The sequence below is a fragment of the Chelonoidis abingdonii genome, chromosome 3 (assembly GCF_003597395.2).
Source record: "Chelonoidis abingdonii isolate Lonesome George chromosome 3, CheloAbing_2.0, whole genome shotgun sequence".
Lineage (NCBI taxonomy): Eukaryota > Metazoa > Chordata > Testudines > Testudinidae > Chelonoidis > Chelonoidis abingdonii.
This window is the reverse complement of record NC_133771.1, coordinates 30,173,532-30,190,677: the sequence shown is the minus strand read 5'-3', so window position 1 is coordinate 30,190,677 and position 17,146 is coordinate 30,173,532. Positions and strand designations below refer to the sequence as shown.

The 17,146-nt window shown below is 42.2% G+C and overlaps 1 protein-coding gene across 4 annotated transcripts in view; it reads left to right on the top strand.

Annotated features, from left to right (window-relative positions):
- Positions 1-17,146, top strand: part of GREB1 (growth regulating estrogen receptor binding 1) — a 168,383-nt gene that overhangs the window by 80,295 nt on the left and 70,942 nt on the right. For 3 of the 4 annotated variants that reach the window (XM_032792329.2, XM_032792323.2, XM_032792331.2), the window contains exons 2-4: positions 2,001-2,157; positions 8,595-8,720; positions 9,571-9,747. In XM_032792329.2, the coding sequence (XP_032648220.1) occupies positions 2,001-2,157; positions 8,595-8,720; positions 9,571-9,747 (460 nt within the window). Of the gene's footprint in view, positions 1-1,997; positions 2,158-8,594; positions 8,721-9,570; positions 9,748-17,146 lie in introns of all 4 variants that reach the window. The other variant, XM_032792326.2, reaches the window with a different exon arrangement.

Sequence of the window (17,146 nt, the reverse complement as noted above, 5' to 3'; positions counted from 1 at the left end):
GTTTATAATTTAGTCAGAGAATATCTTGGTTCTGGATCTGGGAGGGAGGTTCAGCACGTGAACAAAGTGATAACGTTGTTAGCAGATGTTTCGTTATTTCCATGTTATTTTTTTAAAATGTGTTAGGTAGATGTATGTAACTACACCTACAACTATGAGGCTTGGGGGATGGACTGGAATTAGCATTCATCTTTTGGTAGCTTCATTAATGGCAGCTAAGTGGAATATGTGGAAAATGTTTAATTCATTTTATGAATCCACCTTGGTTTCCTTTTATATCCCTGCGGTTTGAGATAACATCAGGACAACATTGGCAATGCCAGTGTTTCCTCATTGTCTGCAGTTGTGTTTGGTGTAGTGTAGCTTGAGGTTAAAGTAGCCTGCAACAGGAGAGAGTACTGTCATTGCACCAGTCCAGCAGGAAAGGGAGGCCTGGGGATGTGGGGGGAGGGGGTAGGCCTGGGGAGAGCACTGCTTACTCAAGCTGGGAGTTGGCCTTCTGCTTTTAGCAGTGGAAGGGGGAGGTGCCCAACCCTTATTTAAGTCCTGAACATAGTCTGGAAGCTCTGCAGTTTACCTGATACCGTTGTGTCTTTGTGAAGCCTCACAACAAATTGAAGTCTCCTCTCTTTAGTTCTGTTTTCATCTGATAATGTCAGTGAGTGTACTTAAGGGATGTGTGTGCTCGTGTGTGAGAGAGATGTCGGCACTGTTCGTTTTCTGTGTACCGCATGCTTGTGTTACATGTTGCACAACTTTCCTTGTTGGTTCTTTGTGCTTGCCTAATTGTAGTATATCGTTTTACTGGGGTGATATTAAAGTATATAATATCAGACTGTGCCATGTACTGTCACACACAGACAGCAGCTCACTAAAGACACATTTTTGTGTAGAGAGTGGTAAGTGGCTTAGCTTGTTCAAAGTAATTTTTCTCTTGATTGAGTGATTCCTGGAGGCTACTTCCCCACAGGCTTATTTCCCAAGCAGTATCCAGTGTGGGGACACGGCTGTTCAGTGGTTAGGAATTACTGTCACAAACAGGAAGCATTTCATGCTTTCAATTCACAGTTACTTGAGGAGGGAAAGTCTGTGGGGCCCAGGGCAAGAGCTACTTTGTAGTAGGAAAAAAAAAAAAAAGCTGACATGGCTTTGCGTTAGACCAATTCATCGTGGTCACAGTGGAAAAAAGGCAGTAAGTGAGTATGTGGAAAGTAAACTACTTGAATATTCCACTGGATTAGACTATTATGGTTCAGTAAACTGCAAAATGAACAAATCACGTGGTTTTACTAATAATAAATGCAATTAAATACTGAATCAGATTGATAACTTATCTGACTCTTGTTCTAAAAACACTTGTGCTTGTTTAGAAGAAAATATATTGTCTCAATGTATTCATAAGTCTCCTGTTAGTGGGGAAAAGATGCCAGCGATACTTTCAGCCATCGTTTTAGACTGGATTTTAGTTATAGGCAACACTATTTTGCTTGGAGAGAACACATCTAAAAAAATAGTTAAACTGCTCTAGCCATGAATTTTAGATGGGCCATTGATTTGTCAATACACATGTTCATAACTGTTATCCACAAGACCCTTTAAAATGTGTTCTGTTTGAGATATGGAAAACACAAAGATTGTTTGTTTGACAGATAAGATTACTGACTGTTACAAATGCATCTCCTGAATTGCCGTATAGTTTGTTAAATTAGGGAATTACTAGAATCAGATTTCTAGCAACATCTTCAAAAAGGTGTCAGACCTTGCTGCCTTTCTGTTGAATTACAGAATGCTGTTACTTAGATAACTTCCTGTAATTTACCAGCAGGATTTGTTTAGTGGCTGCTGCTGTCAGTTTTCTTTTTTTCCACCTTTCAGTGTAGACAATGCTGTGCTCCTCTTTCATGAGAAATGTTGTGGTTTGGCTTCCACACAATGTGATCTCCTAGCTCTGTGAACTAAAATTGAAACGTGGTTTATTTCTTCTTTTTTTGAATAAGAAGATGGGAAATTCTTACGCCGGGCAGCTCAAGACAACCAGATTTGAAGAAGTATTGCATAATTCTATTGAGGCCTCTCTCCGCTCAAACAACTTAGTCCCCAGACCAATCTTTTCTCAGCTCTATTTGGAAGCAGAGCAGCAGCTTTCATCACTAGAAGGTAGGAAATCTTGGCATTTATATTTCTGTTCAAATAGAACTATGAATCCATTCCTTGTTCATCCTATGATCAGCATGAAAGTTTCAAATTAGAGATGGGGAGATGCAAAAGTATTTGAAGTTTGGGTGCTTTATGTTCTGTGAACCTCCTCTCCCCAAATCTAATGCAAATTTGAAAAAAACTATTTGAAGAGAATAATTATGGAATGCTCTTTGGTTTTACAAAGTAAGGCTCTATTTTGCAAACACTTATGGACATACATAACTGGAAGCACTATGAGTTCACCCACTAAACATGGGCAGAAATCTTTGGAGGAGCAGAGCTTTATCTGGTAGTTTACCTTTATAGAATAGAAAATTCTACCATGTTAGACAGTTGCAAAAATACAACAGATTTACAATGAGATGCTAAAAATAATTTTGATTATGAATGAAAGAAGCAAAAATATTTGCAGCATTCCTGTTAAGTACGCTAAGAAGATTTTATGATTAATTTTGGCGTGATAGTGTTTTTAACCTGATCTCCATTTTTCAAGGTATTGGCTTAAGCTGTTACCTAGTGTTCTATGGTAAATCCTGCTCAGGGTCTCTGGACTGATGTCTAGTGTCTTAGATTTCTCTGATTTATTTATATATTTGCTGAGCTGCTTTGTTGGTATCTCTTCTATTTCTGTTTGCAATGTTGTTGTGCCTGTGATGGTCCCAGGCTATTAGAGAAACAAAGTGGGGTAGGTAATATCTTTTACTGGACCAACGTGTTTTGGGAAAAGAGACAAGCTACCCAGAGGTCCAATAAAAAATATTACTCACCCACTTTGTCTGTTTCTTTTACTCATTCGTTTTTCTCTCTAGAGGTGGAATAGTTTAGATGAAATGTGTAGATCTGACAACCAAATTAATTAGAGAAACAAGTGCTAATACATAACATCAAGTCTAATTAGGTGCTAAATTGTGTTGTTCTCAGTGGGTCTGACAATGTGCAGGCAACATTATCCTGCTGGCGCACATATTTCCTCTCTCTTCCAACTAACTACTGGAGTAATGTTGCATTTGTTTCCTCTCTGTGTGTGTTCTTGTGTAGCCTGCAAAAGATGATGGAGGCACATATGGAATGCGAAATGTGTAAGGTATAATATAGTCTGTAATAAAATAAGTATTCTAAAAAAAATCAGTCCAGCCACTGAAAACAAATGAAATCATTTTGAAAAGATTAAATACTTGCCAATAGCTCACTGAAAATGTTGAAAAACAATCTATTTAGGAACAGATCTGCTTATATCTCATACACGTTTAATTTTCTCCCTCCATTCTTTACTGCTAGCTTAGGACATTTGCATGAAAATATAATCTGAGTGTCCATCTGCTCCTGCTGCTTATTCTTCACATGAAGTGCTTATCCTCTATTGGGAATTTCATAAATGTTTCCATGGCAACTAACTCTGATGTCACAAAGTGGATTATGACATCAGCTGGGAAAGATGCTGCAAGAGCAGATGTATTGTTCAGGGACAAAGGTGCAGTTTTCACACTTCTGTAGCTCCTTTCATTTAAGGATGTCAAAGAGCTTTACAGGCCTTCCTAGCCTAATCTGTTTTTGACTGCAAAAAAAAAAATCAATGTGAACAGAATCAGGCCTCATTTAATTAAACCTCACAAATCTTTGCCTAAAGCATGCCCTTTCATACAAATATCAGAGAGTGGAAACTCTTTATGGATTGCCTAATAGAGCTTTTCCTGGGTTGTTGCATAAGATGGTTGAGGTTGCAAACTCACATCATACATCCAACTCCCCCCCCCCCCCAAACAAACAGGAGTTTCCTCCTCTAGGAACCATGAAGCGTTAAGATCTGAGGGGTGGAGGGCAATAACCTTGAAGCAATGGGCCATCCTTGTGGAGGCACTGGGCCACGACACCAACTCTTGGCCCTCCTACTATCTGTATCCTCCCTATTCCCTGACTCCTTGACACAGTGGGTCTGTTGTGGTGCATTTTATTTGTGGTCCTAGCATTCTCGCCCCAGGCCAGTGTTTTCAAAGTGTAACCCATGCCTACTTGATGTGGGGCTCTGTCCTCCTCCTGTGGCACCTAGACCATCTAGAGACTGATGTCACTTGGGTAAGTGCCATGTGACTTTTAGCTCATGCAGTAGAGCAGCAGCTTCCAGACTATGGGGCACACCCCCCTAGGGGGGCATGGAGGAATGTCCGGGGGAGACGTGGTGGGGCCTGGGCCAGTCCCTACTCAGGAGGTGGGGAGGGAGCACCACCTAGCACCACTCAGCCCCCAGCTCCGTTCCAGCCTGGCCCCAGCCCTGGCTGCAGCTGTGGCTCTGGCTCAGCCCCCGGCCCAGCCGCGTACCTGCTTCCAGCCATCAGCCCCTGGTCTTGGTCCCCGGGACCCACTCACAGCCACAGCTCGGCTCCTGGCCCCAACTGTGGCTCTGCTCCCGGCCTGGGTGGGGGAGTCACAGACACATTCTATTACTGGTAAGGGAGGGCGTGAAAGAAAAGTTTGGGGACCACTAAGCTTCAGAGATCCCAGGTTCTATACTGCCTGCTGACAACCGGGGTCTGTCGGCATTATACACGCATGGAGGGAACCATGGGTTAAGTGATTCACCCAAGATAATACAGTGAGTAGCAGAGCAAGGAATAGAACCCAGGAGTTCTGATTTAACATTCTCTGCACTGCCAGCTAAGTCCTATAGGCACAAAATGACAATAATACAGATGCAGGATTGTTTCTAAACAGAATGACTCTGGTATCCTGTTAGGCACTAATGGCATCACAAGTTGCTATAGCTTCTGCCATATTTGAAGGGAGTGCTTTTCTCAAGTTATCTTGGAGCTCACACACTGCATTTTTTTGGTGTTAGTTTGCCCTGTTCACCATACCACTTGGCAGCAAAACCAACCACTATGATATCAGTCAGGTTTTATGTTCCTGCTGTTGTTGTTCTAATTTTAAAATTGTTTATATAAAAGGGACACTGTGAACGTGAAATATAGTTAATTTAAAAATAAATTAGTTGAAAGTAGTTTCAGGTTCTACCCCTACCCCTAATTCCCACCTACCGATTTTTGTGGTTCATATAATCATTTTCCTATTGAAAATAAATATTTTTCTCTCCCCTGTTGCTGTGTGAAAGACCTTCACAAATAATAGGGCAAAGTATCTACGCAGTAAAACTAGACTAGTGTTATTACAATTTATGATTATATATTACAATTTAGATCCTATAAATGTGAAACAGATTATACCCTGTGTTACGTGGGAATCAAACTGAATGATCATAATGGTCCCTTCTGAACTTAGAAGTCTGTGCCAAATATGCACAAAGTGAACCAGCTGAAATTAAGGTCTCTTTTCAGCTTGTAGATTTTTAAGCTATCTTTTCAAATGTCACTATGTCTAAATTAGAACATTTTTAACTCCAGTTTTTGCATATCATTTTGATAACACAAAATAGAACAAGGGATAACCCCTTGTTACTATTACAATACTATATTATTCAGCAAAACAATTGCTTTTAAAACATTTTTTCTGTATCCTAAAACTTTGTTTAGACATCTCTAAACAACTATTATCTTGTTTGCTGCTGTTACTGTTTTATATAGATCTGTTTGCATCCCTTAATCATCATATCCATAATCATTTTGAGGACTATATATTAAATAAACTAAAAGCTCCATGGGTCCATCAACACTGTTGTCACTCTTTTTTGTCTTTGCCCATGTAGTGATGCATTCTCTCTCTTCTCCTGTGTTGGCTCATTCAGCTTTTGAAACTGCCTGAAAATATTCTTTAAATACTGATTCTCTTTAAATGATCCTGCTTCTAGCTTGTCTAAAAGCCTAGAGAGTCTGATGTGACCTCTCACCTTTAATCTTGCCTTTCTAATGACTGACTTTTAAAGTTTTCTTCTTTTTGTGGGTTTTGGAGCTTGGAGAACCCTCCTCCAGATGTTTAGTAAAGTGACATACAGGCACTTCCCGGGATGGTTTAATGGCTGTAGTAGTTGTGGAGGGTGTTTGGCTGGTGCTAGTTTAGATTTCTTGTAGGCTCTGCCCTGACTATTGGGGACATTTTTGAGCTCTAGCTAGTCTGTGTCTGTTACAGTGTGGACATGCTTCTCTGTTGCATCTTAAAAGATTGGGGGCCAGATTCTCTGCAAGTGTAAATCTGTATGGGCCCATTGAAGGCAGCAGAGTTGTGCCATTTCCCACCAGCTGATGATCTAGCCCTGTATATTCTTTTCCATTTTGAGATTGGTGGGATGATCTTATAATGTGAACTCTTCCTTTCTCATTAACGCTTTCTGTCTGTGGATGTGTGACAACTGGCCTCACGTTGTGGTGGCTCAACTGGCATTAGAGCTTTTGCTGCCTCTGGAGACCTCTAGGGTACTGTGTGTCTCATAAGGCAAAATCCACATAGTTCCTAAGATGCACAGGAGAGAGTCTTGTGTCTGCAGCCTCCTTAAGGTGTGCAGAAGGACCCCAGCAGACAGCCCTCGTAAGGTGGGTGGATTAAGGCTTTTCAGCAGTGTCTAGTCAAGTGGTCCCACATTACAAAATGTTTTTTTAATCATTTCTTCTTTAAAAACAACTAAAACTCCATAAAGAACTACGGGCTCTCTCCTCAGGTAAGGGGGCTGGATCATGGGGAGACCATGTACAGTTTTTTTTATAATGCTGACAGCTGTGTGTGTGGGTAGACAGTTAATGTCTCCTGTGCTCTGTGCGGGGCATGTCTACACTGCAACAAAAGATCCACGGCACCCAGTCTCAGAGCTCAGATGAACTGACTCTGGCTTCTGGGGTTTGGGCTGTGGGACTAAAAATAGCAATGTAGGCATTTGGGCTCAGGCTGGAGTCCTGGCTCTGAGACCTGGCAAGTGGGATGGGTCTCAGAGCCAGGGCTTCAGCCTGAGCCCAAATGCCTACACTGCTATTTTTAGCCCTGAAGCCCAAGCCCCTGAAGCCCAAGTCAACTAAGCCGGGCTCTGAAACATATTTGCTGCGGGTTTTTCTTTGTAGTGCAGACATACCCTAAGAGCTCATCCACAGAAACATGGGGTTTAATGTGGGAAGCAGTTTTTTTACACTCAGATTTAAAATCGGATTTTGACTCAACAAGGATTTGCAATCTGCTGGAAAATAAAGACCAAGCCCCTGAACTATGCCTGTTAGTGCAAAATGGAGCTGTCACTCACGTAGTACAGCTGCACGTTTCCTTTTAGATTCCTTTCATTCTTAATCTGAAAGCCTGCACAGCTCTCTCCTGCCTAAATCTCTGCTCCCACGTTTTGTTATTCCCATCTCTGCATTCCAGAGACAAAGGCTGCTTCACTTCTCCCTTTGTCCCCTCTTTACCTCTTGTCTTTGTGCCTTCTCCCATGTTATTCCCTGTGTGCACCACTCTGCCTTTATCCCTGTTCACCAGGGGATCAATCTTGCTACTTATGTGAGTAAAGGTAAGCATATACTTAAATACTTTGCTGTCTTGAGGCCAGAGTGCTTGGCACCTTTCAGGGTCAAGCTTCCAACACCCACCCTCTCCTCTTTCAGATCCCTCATTAAGACTCACTTATTCTGCAAAACTCACAAATACTAACCCGGGAGCCATTATTTAAGGAGGGGACAAAGTGGGGGAGGAGGATCACAGAGAAAACCCCTCTGTGGCTGACCCCGCCCATGGGATTTCCAGGGCCTCATCCAAAAGTCCATTGAAATCAGTGGAATGACTCCCATTGACTTTGAGCTTTGGAGCAGACACACTTTCCCCATCCCAGTGGGTTTTGTATTGTCCATCTGTTTAAGATCTTTGGGGCAGGGAACAATTTTTTGTTCTGTTTCTTGTACAGCATCAAGTATATAGTCAGCACTTAACTATTGATAATTTGCATTTGATCTTTTGCTTTGTGAGAGCATCTCAAAGTGATTAGATATTGTAAATATTGAAAACAAAGGTCAAGAGAGCTTTTATGAGGACAGAGTTCTGTTATTGACAATTCCAAGGGTTCAAATGTCATAAGTCAGTCCCCCACCAAATCATGAGTCTGATTTCAAAATCATAAGATTTTAAAAATAAAAATTTGGAGGTTTGTTTTTATTTGCCTTCTGTTTTCTGAGATTTAAGTGCACTCAGGTCACATTTTAAAGCTTTTCTCCACAATCACAATCACTGAACTTTTTTTTTTTTTTTTTTAAATGAAAGTTGAAATTCTCACATAATCACAGGGTTCCAGGACCTGGAGCTTTAAGAAGAACACAGAACATTGTGGGACTTGGCAACACTGCAGTTCCTTGCAAAGACAAGGGAATCTTACTTTTCTATGGTGCTTACTGTAACTGGGACACTGCTCATTCCCAGGATCAGCCATTGCCACAGCTATCCATTGTCTAAATGTAATTTTTCCTGTGGTACTTTTGTAGCAGGCAGCAGAGTGGATAATGAGGAAGAAGAGGAGGAGGAAGAAGAAGAAGAAAGTTCAGAATCAAGTAACCCTCCTCTTTCTTATCAGATGAAGCCTCCTCCTGAAGGCTGCTGCACTACCGATGGTAAGAAATTTACAAGACTCAAAGTTTGGCAACTGATCCAATGGCCTATTCAGGCAAAGCTCCCATTGATATCAGTGGGAACTGGGGTCCCAGTAAACAGTGCAGGATTGAGTCCAAACATCATAACAAGCACCTTCCAAGTGGATCATCAAAATTAGATATATAGAAATTGCGGGACTATCCCAGTTTGTTACCTCTTAGACAAAACTAGAAACTTGGTTGATCATATGCTTTTGGGTGTCTTTGCTGAATCTTTCAAAGGTGCACTTCTGTGTCAAGATGAAGGAGGGGACTAGCTAGCAACTTGGAATCTGTCCAGTTTTAAAAAAACTCGAGTTTAAAGTAGTTTCAGATATTACACCTGCCAACTTTTGTGGTTTTATCACCTTATTTTCCCATTTAAAACAATTTTTTTCTGCCCTCTCCTGTGGCTGGGAGAAAGACCCACACAAACAAGAGGGAAAATACTGTATCTAAACTGTAAAACTGCCCAGACACCAAGTGCTATTGTCTCTTGTTAAACATATGCTTAATATAATCTTGTTTTATATTGTTAAATATATACAGTTCCATAAAATGTATGTGTTGTGCAACATAGATGTGTTTCTGTTGCTGCGGAAAACTTTATTTTTACATTTCCAATTTTTTATTTATTCATTGTATTTCTAGCATTCGTTTATAGCTCAGCCAGTAGCTGGAAAAATATTGATACTGAAGTTAAACCTGACATTAGGTTTACATTTTTTTTAAATAAAAAGAGAAGTTGGAGTTTGTTCAATAAGGAAATTGTGAAGAATTAAGCAAAATGACCTGTGAGCTAAGAAATGTGTTGCATTTGTTTTTTGTCTAGGTTTCTGCCAGGCTGGTAAAGACTTGAGGCTGGTATCCATTTCCAGTGATCAAATTGAGGTGCCCTCGGGTTTTTTACTCGTTGGTGCTAAATCGCCAAATCTGCCTGATCACCTTTTAGTGTGTGCCGTAGATAAAAGATTCTTGCCAGATGACAATGGGCGTAATGCCCTGTTAGGTAAGTGTCCTTGCTCACCCTAAGTGGATGCTGTTTTGGACTACAGTCATATCTACTCTTGTTGCAAAGTGAATGTGGTAGGTCTTATTTCCATCATTTGTAGACAATAGTCCTCCCTGATTGCTCACAGCAAGATAACCTTTTAGAGCTGGCTGTATTTGCACTGGAAAGAGTACAGTGTGAGCCACTCCAATACAAATGCTGCATCTCCTTTTATCCTGAGAGAATGCTATGCCTCCAGCTGAAGGTTAAAGTCATTGTCAGGTCAGTTTGAATTACAGTTGCCTGAACTACACCTTCACTAACTGAGCTATTTCTGCACTGCTGCCTGTCTCTTACCTTTCTAAATACTGATATTTACCACTCCCCTTCTCAGATGCAGTTACTCTTAGTGAACCATTGTGGCAGCTACCTGGAGTGAATCATAACATTCTGCAGTGCACTTGCTGTTGGTCGTTCGGGCCACAGAAATTCATAACCGTTTTTTAAATTATGATCCCTTTTGGGCAGAAATCAAGTCTTCCAATGTATTTGGACAGTTCCTAGCACAACAGGGCTCTGCTGCTCCCAGCTGGGGACTTTGGATGCTACTGCAGTATGTATGTGTGTATACGTAAAAATAAGAGTTACAAGTCAAAGTTTTGATTTGACACATAAGCAGACAATATTGTCTGTCTGTCTTTGGTCTTAAAATAGAAAATATTTAATGACAAGGATAGTGGGGAATACACAGGAATTTTGTTATTCATCAGTTTAGGTGTTTGGACCCTGAACTGTAATTAGGTTCTGGTATCCAGTTGGCAGTGGTCACAGCCCTTCTGATAAGTTATGGACCTGATTCAAAGCCCATTTAAGTCAATGAGAGTCTTTCCTTTGGCTCAGGCCCAGTATTACTGTTGATAGTGTTGAAAAGCCTCTACCATCTGAAATCATATGGATGAATGAGCTAATTATGAATATGATAAAAACTGAAGTAGTTTGTGTGATTAGGTGAAGTGATATTTAAATCTACAAGAAAATTATGGGGTTTTTTGGTCACGCTTTTCAAGTTTAACATGTAGCATTTTATCAAAAATTGTTGTGCCTCTTTTGTGCAACACTGAGCTTTAATTATTAAAAGAACAAAAGAAAGAAAGTTGTCGTTGGGTTTGTTAGCCTTTTTGTTGATCAAGAAATGATCCTTGCAATTTCACTTTTACCAATGCCAAAGGTTCTGATGTGAACTCGGTTGCTATCTCAATTTGAATAAGACTGAAAGGCATTTGGGATAACAGCATAGTGTGAAGGTGCATAATGTAACTCCATGTACAGTAATGTCTTTCGGCATGGGATCTTCCTGACTTGGATTGGCCACAATAAAATTGACCAGTGATTGTAAAGGAATTAAGGGGGTTGTAAATCAGCCAAGTGTTGTCATTTTAAAGATACAGACAGGAATGTTGTACCACTCAATTCTTTCATTGCTAGCACTATTAACAACTTAAATTCCCTTGACTGTAAGCACAGAGGAAGTAGTATATTTGTTAATTGCATACTAAACAAGAACAGAAGAGGACAATAAGGAGCATTTGATAATAGCTCACTATTTTTTGTGCTACTTGTGCCCTCATTTTACACATTCAATGCTATATTAGTTGCCTGTAAGCTATTTATATGCTTATTTTTGATAATTTTATCGTACATGAAAACTAATGAAGCAAACACTTTGCTTTTGTGAAAGATTTTAGCAACCTGTAGAGTTACCCCTGGAAAGTCTGGAATAAACTTCAACCAAAAAGAAGCTACATATTTAAGATCCTGATTCAGGCCACAGAAATTGTAAACAAAGGAACACTCCTGAGTCCTATAATCTGATAAAGAATAGGGTGCAGTTTATTGTCATCAGGGTAGCATGGTGATGGTACAACAGTACACTAACTATGTTTAGATAAATAAAGATTGTTTGGTTCTGTTCTCACTAGCTATGTTTTCATTGCAGCTGGGAGCAAGCCTCTCAATCTGAGTAGACAGCCTTGTCTATCAGGACTTGAGCTTGTCTTGGGCTGCAGTTCGGGCTGTCAAGCGTAAGGGATCGGGTGGACTTGAGAGTCCAAGCTCCAGCCCAAGCTGCAATGTCCACACTGCTATTTTTAGCATGCTAGCTTGAGTTCCGCTAGCAAGAGTATATCTAGGCTTGCTCACAGTGGCTGTATAAACATACCCATGTATGTTGGTGTAAACCAGGATTAACTCTGTTGCAGTCAATGGAATTATACCAGTGTAAGTGAAATTAGAATCAGGTACACAGTCTCACAAGCCAAACAGTTTTATTTACAAATAAAAGGTATTGTCTGTGAGACTGTTTGCTGGGCTAACATGGTAACCGCTTTATCTTGCACTAAATTCAAGCTGATAACTGCAAAGGACTTTATAGAAAGGAACATAGGAACATAAGAACAGCCATAGTGGGTCAGACCAATGGTCCGTCTAATCCAGTATCCTGTCTTCTGACAGTGGGCAAAGTCAGGTGCTTCAGAGGGAATGAACAGAACAGGTAATCATCAAGTGATCAACCCCCCTTTTATTTGATGGCTCTGAAAGAAGGGAACAGATTAATTATTCCTGAAAGTCTGGGTTTGAGACCATTTTCCTTTGCAAAGCCGTGGGTATGTGTATTTGTAAACAAAAATGAAAATGTTGCCCCAAAGTATTTAGTAACTGTAGAGGTAACAGGCTCCATTTTCCAAAATGCTGAGTACTTACTGAGAGTCTATTGGAGCTGAAGGCATCTGGCACTTTCTAGGAGGTGCTGAGCACCTTACAGAATGAAGTGAAGTGTTTGTAACCCATGAGACACCTCACTTTCTTTCTTGGGTCAGTGGTGTTTGTGTAAAGGGGGATGGTATTGTTCACTATTGTAGATTATCCAAAAGTAATTTATTCAGAAGGAAAACACACCCAAGAAATGTCTTAGTGGTTTCCAGGCTATTCTTGAGCTGGCTCCATATCAGTTTGTGGATATGCCTGTGGGGCATTTGTAGGCTCAGAAGGAAAATACACCTGAGGAGCGTCTCATAGTTTCCTGACGTTATCTTTTGACTCCTAGTCTTGTCTCCAGGACAGGCTGTTGCCCTGCCTCTGGGGCATGTACAGGGTTGGTTTACTGATTATGGTAAAAGGTTGTATTACTCTCCTAGCTACCTGTTCATGTGATTTATGTGCCATTCATATTACATCTAATATTCCACTGGAAAGGCCCCCTTCTTGGAAACGTGTGCGTGTCTGCTTCAATCACAATCATTTGTGTGTAATAGCACAGGAGCCTTAATTTGTACCCTGAGAAGCTCCATTGCACCAGCTTATCTTTATTAATCAGAATCAGTTTCCTTAACTGTAAGGAACTCAGTATTTTGCCATTAAGAGCCTTTTCCTTGTGCCTGGAGATCTGCTAGAAACGGATGGAGAAGGCAGTGCTGTGATTGGGGTCACTGTTTCCCCAACAAATGCAGCTGATACATCCCTCCCCCCCACAAAGGTTTATCTGTTTATTTTCCCCACTTTTCTTGTCTTGAAGTGGGAATGTGAGGACAAACAATGCAGCTAGTGTCTCCTACCATCTTCCTCCCAGAGACAGAGAACAGCTACACAGATCATCCCCACTTCCATTGCTAGGAGTAAGAAGTGTATTTATTTCAGTCACTGGCTGGGGACAGAATAATATAGCAGAAAAGATTAATTTACATGTCGTTTGTAAGCATGGTTGTAGATGAAAGGTTCCATTGTGAAATATTGTATTGTTACTTCTATTGCTGGATGAAATCCACAGGGCGTATTGTATACCAAGCAGGTTTTTTGCTGCACCAAGCAAAAAAAATTTTGGCTGCCTCCCACCCCAGCCCTGGGTTCTCACCCCGCTCACCCCCTGCTGCCCCAGCTCTGGGCTTTCTCTTCCCTCCCCCATCCACACACCCTGCAACCCCAGCGCTAGGCTCTCCACACCCCCTGCCACCCCAGCCCTGAGCTCCCTCCGCACCCTCCAGCTGGCAGGGTCGGGGTAAGCAGCGGGGCTCCAGGGCTGTGTCTCAGCCCAGGGTTCCTCTAGCCAGGGCTCCTGCCTCCAGGACTGGCCAGGACCTGGGAAGGCAGAGCTTGGGGACTGCCCGGCAGGGGGATGAGGACCCAGGGCAGGGTAGCCCCAGAGGGAGTGGAGTCCTGGAGAGTGGGACGTGGGCCCCGCCCGGCAGTGCCCCGCCTCTGTGGCCTCACTGCTGCTTCTAGCCGCCCTTCCCCTGTCCCTGGGCAGCTCGGGCCACTTCGCACAGCCCTAGCTGCAGTGCTGGGGGGCAGCCACCCTGCAGCACCTGCCGGCGGCTCTGTCCGCCCGCGGGGCGGCCCCCAGCCCGAGTGTGCCCCGCTCGGAGCCTGCTCGGCCCAGCCACAAGGTGTGGCGCTGCTCCCCAGCAGCACGAACCACAGCGGCCCCAGGGTGCCCCCCCAGGCACAGTGTGCTGCTGCTGCCAGGGCTGGCTCTAGGATTTTGCCACCGGAAGCAAAAATAAAATAAAATAAAAAAAAAAAGATGCCAGAATGCTGCCCCTGAAAATGTGCGGCCCCAAACATGTACTTGGTTTGCTGGTGCCTAGAGTCGGCCCTAATACCAAGCTCATTATAATAACAAGCGAGACTGAGCATTCTTGCCTGGTCTTACAAAAACAAACATGGCTTCAGACTTCAAATGAAATTGAACTGAAAGCCCTTCCACACTGGGCCGGGATTAGGTTCGCAGTGCTGCGGTAGTGTGTGCATACATGTAATGGTGGATCACAGAAAAAAAGACAAAATGCAGTTGGTGGGTCACCTTATTAAAAGGTTTGGGAACCACTGGTCTGTTTAATCAGTGAGCAGGGGCGGCATAGCCAGGGTCAGTGCAAACAAACTTTTCCAAACTGTCCTCGTAATGAGCCTCAATCCTGACCCAGAGAGTCAATAATTGTACAGTAAGAAGACAGATCAGTCTTCATGCTCTGTCAGTCCTTTGCCTCTCTACTTTAACTAACTGACTACTGGGTGTATTTGTCTGCTAGGTTGTGGACAGATTCATCCAAACCCATTTCATATAGACTGCTGAAGACTTTTCAGATGGTAACAACCTTCAGTCACTATTGATGTAGGTGGATTTGAACTGGTGACCTGGAGGTAAAAGGCTTTTATCCCCTATACTCTATGAATTGATCTCATGTTCTCTTGTGAAATCAGCCTTATGACATAGATAAATTAGGACAGCTGCCCTGAATCCCCTGACCTTTGCCCTTTCTATAACGTATGGGAGCCTATTTGATTTAGTTTATTTATGAAACTACCTGTCTTTCCTATCAATTGCTGCTTCCCGACATTGGCATGTAAATGAAGCATGCGAAGAGAAAGGGAATAGTGAAATATTTGAGTTCTCATCCTGCATAATCCCTGTTGCCATATATTGGGTTATGAATAAGGTCCGAATGATGCTTTTTAAACCTTAGAGTTAGCCTTATGATAATATAAGTGATGTGTGACATCTTTATTTCACCATATCTGAGCACAGTATCAACACTTGAGAACAAAATGAGATTCTCTTAGGATGTCTTATCAGTCAGAAAAGGGCTCCCAGTTAGCTGAATGTTCTCAGCTCCACTAGGACCCTCTTCTAATCCATATTTGACTGATAAAGGATTTCTTAGGTGCTCTTAATAGTTGACATTAAGTCATGTTGTGTTGTAGTTCTCAAGTTATAGCCAAAATATGCTAATGAAAAATAAGTGGACAAAGCTGACTGTCAATGAAAGTAGAGTAGGAATAGGGGGACACGATAGGGATAGCTGTGTTGGAGGGTGTCCGGATCCAAAACAAAAAGGAGGTTGGGTTCGGTTAAGTTCTTTTTGATCCAATGAGGAAAGAACCGCGAGACCAGACAAACTGGCAAGCTTAAACAATGAGTGATCTTTATTGACTGGGATAAGAACACAACTGGGGCTGGGGAGGAGCACTTTTACCAACTAACAGAAACAAACCATTTACATGCAGAAATACACAACTGAATAATTTCATAGCCAACTAACAGCACTATGAATATAAGAAAACTGTACACAATCCTAGGATAAACTATTTACATCTATTAACACCAAATCAATCTTTTACAAGCAAACAAATACACCAATCAAATGAATTTATGCGCGCACTTACCCAAACATTATTATTACAGACATTAAATTGAACTTAATAGCAATCTTTCAATAACTCAGATTTGGTACCATATACATAGAACTTTATGACAGACAAGACACACAGAACTTTTATCACAGACAGCAGTACTCTGTGGTGGTGTATACCAAATAAGGGAAAAGACAAGGGAGAAGTTAGGCAAAGCACAGACAGTTAGCACAAACAGTTAGCACACAAGTACCATATTCCAGATGCAGCTGACCAGCAGAGCAGACACCAGACGGTATATCGGATCCGGGGAAATAATAAATAATCCGTAGCAAAAATCCGTAGCAAAAATACCGTTAAATCCATAAAAGCCATGGGTAGAACCCAAGAAATAATAATCACATGGGTAGAACCCAAGAAATAAAATAAGTAGCATGGGCAGCAAGTCCCAAGAACTGAATAAAACAGTCCCGAGCCGGCTATAACCTGGGGAGCCCCCAACTGAAGGGTTGATCAGGTCCTTCAGTCAGTTAACGGACACTCCCAACAGACCCTGGCTTGAGGCATAGTTTTATTCCAGGGACTGAAACACACATGGCACAATTTGATTGGTCCCTAGCTCCCCCACCCTCCAGGTTCCGAGCTGTTGCCCCCTACATGGGCAGATTTTGCAGACGGCACACAAGAAGCTGCTAGAAGCTGCACACAGCACACTAGCCTAGGTTTGCACACAACCCTAATCTGACCTTGTGAACTGTTTTACCATTGATCAGACTGGGCCCCTTTGCAGAAGGCACTTAGGTGGTATGCACACGGCACTAACCTGACCCCTGGCTTGCTGGGCAGAAGAGCAGGAGACTGCACACGGCCCTAGCCTAACCTTTAGGTGACCAGGCAAAAAGAGCGGGAATTTGCACACGGCCCTTAAGGTAACACACAGTGCTAGTGTGACCTTTGGATGACCTACAATTGGCCATACAGACGCCATCTTAAGGCCCTGCAGGCTGCCATCTTAGGCCAAAGGCCGTTGGGCTCCGACAGAGGGGACTTGCAGCAGGGAGATCTCAGGAGAGTGCTGAGAAGCTGGTGGGTGGTAGTGAAAGGAGACTGTTTTGATTTTTAAAAGGCTTTTCAAATAAAAAGTTCTAAAATGTGCAGCCTCTGAGTCCTTTTCAAAGTGAGTGGTCAATATTAGATGCGTCTGAGACACTTATCAGCTCTCTCATGCATACTG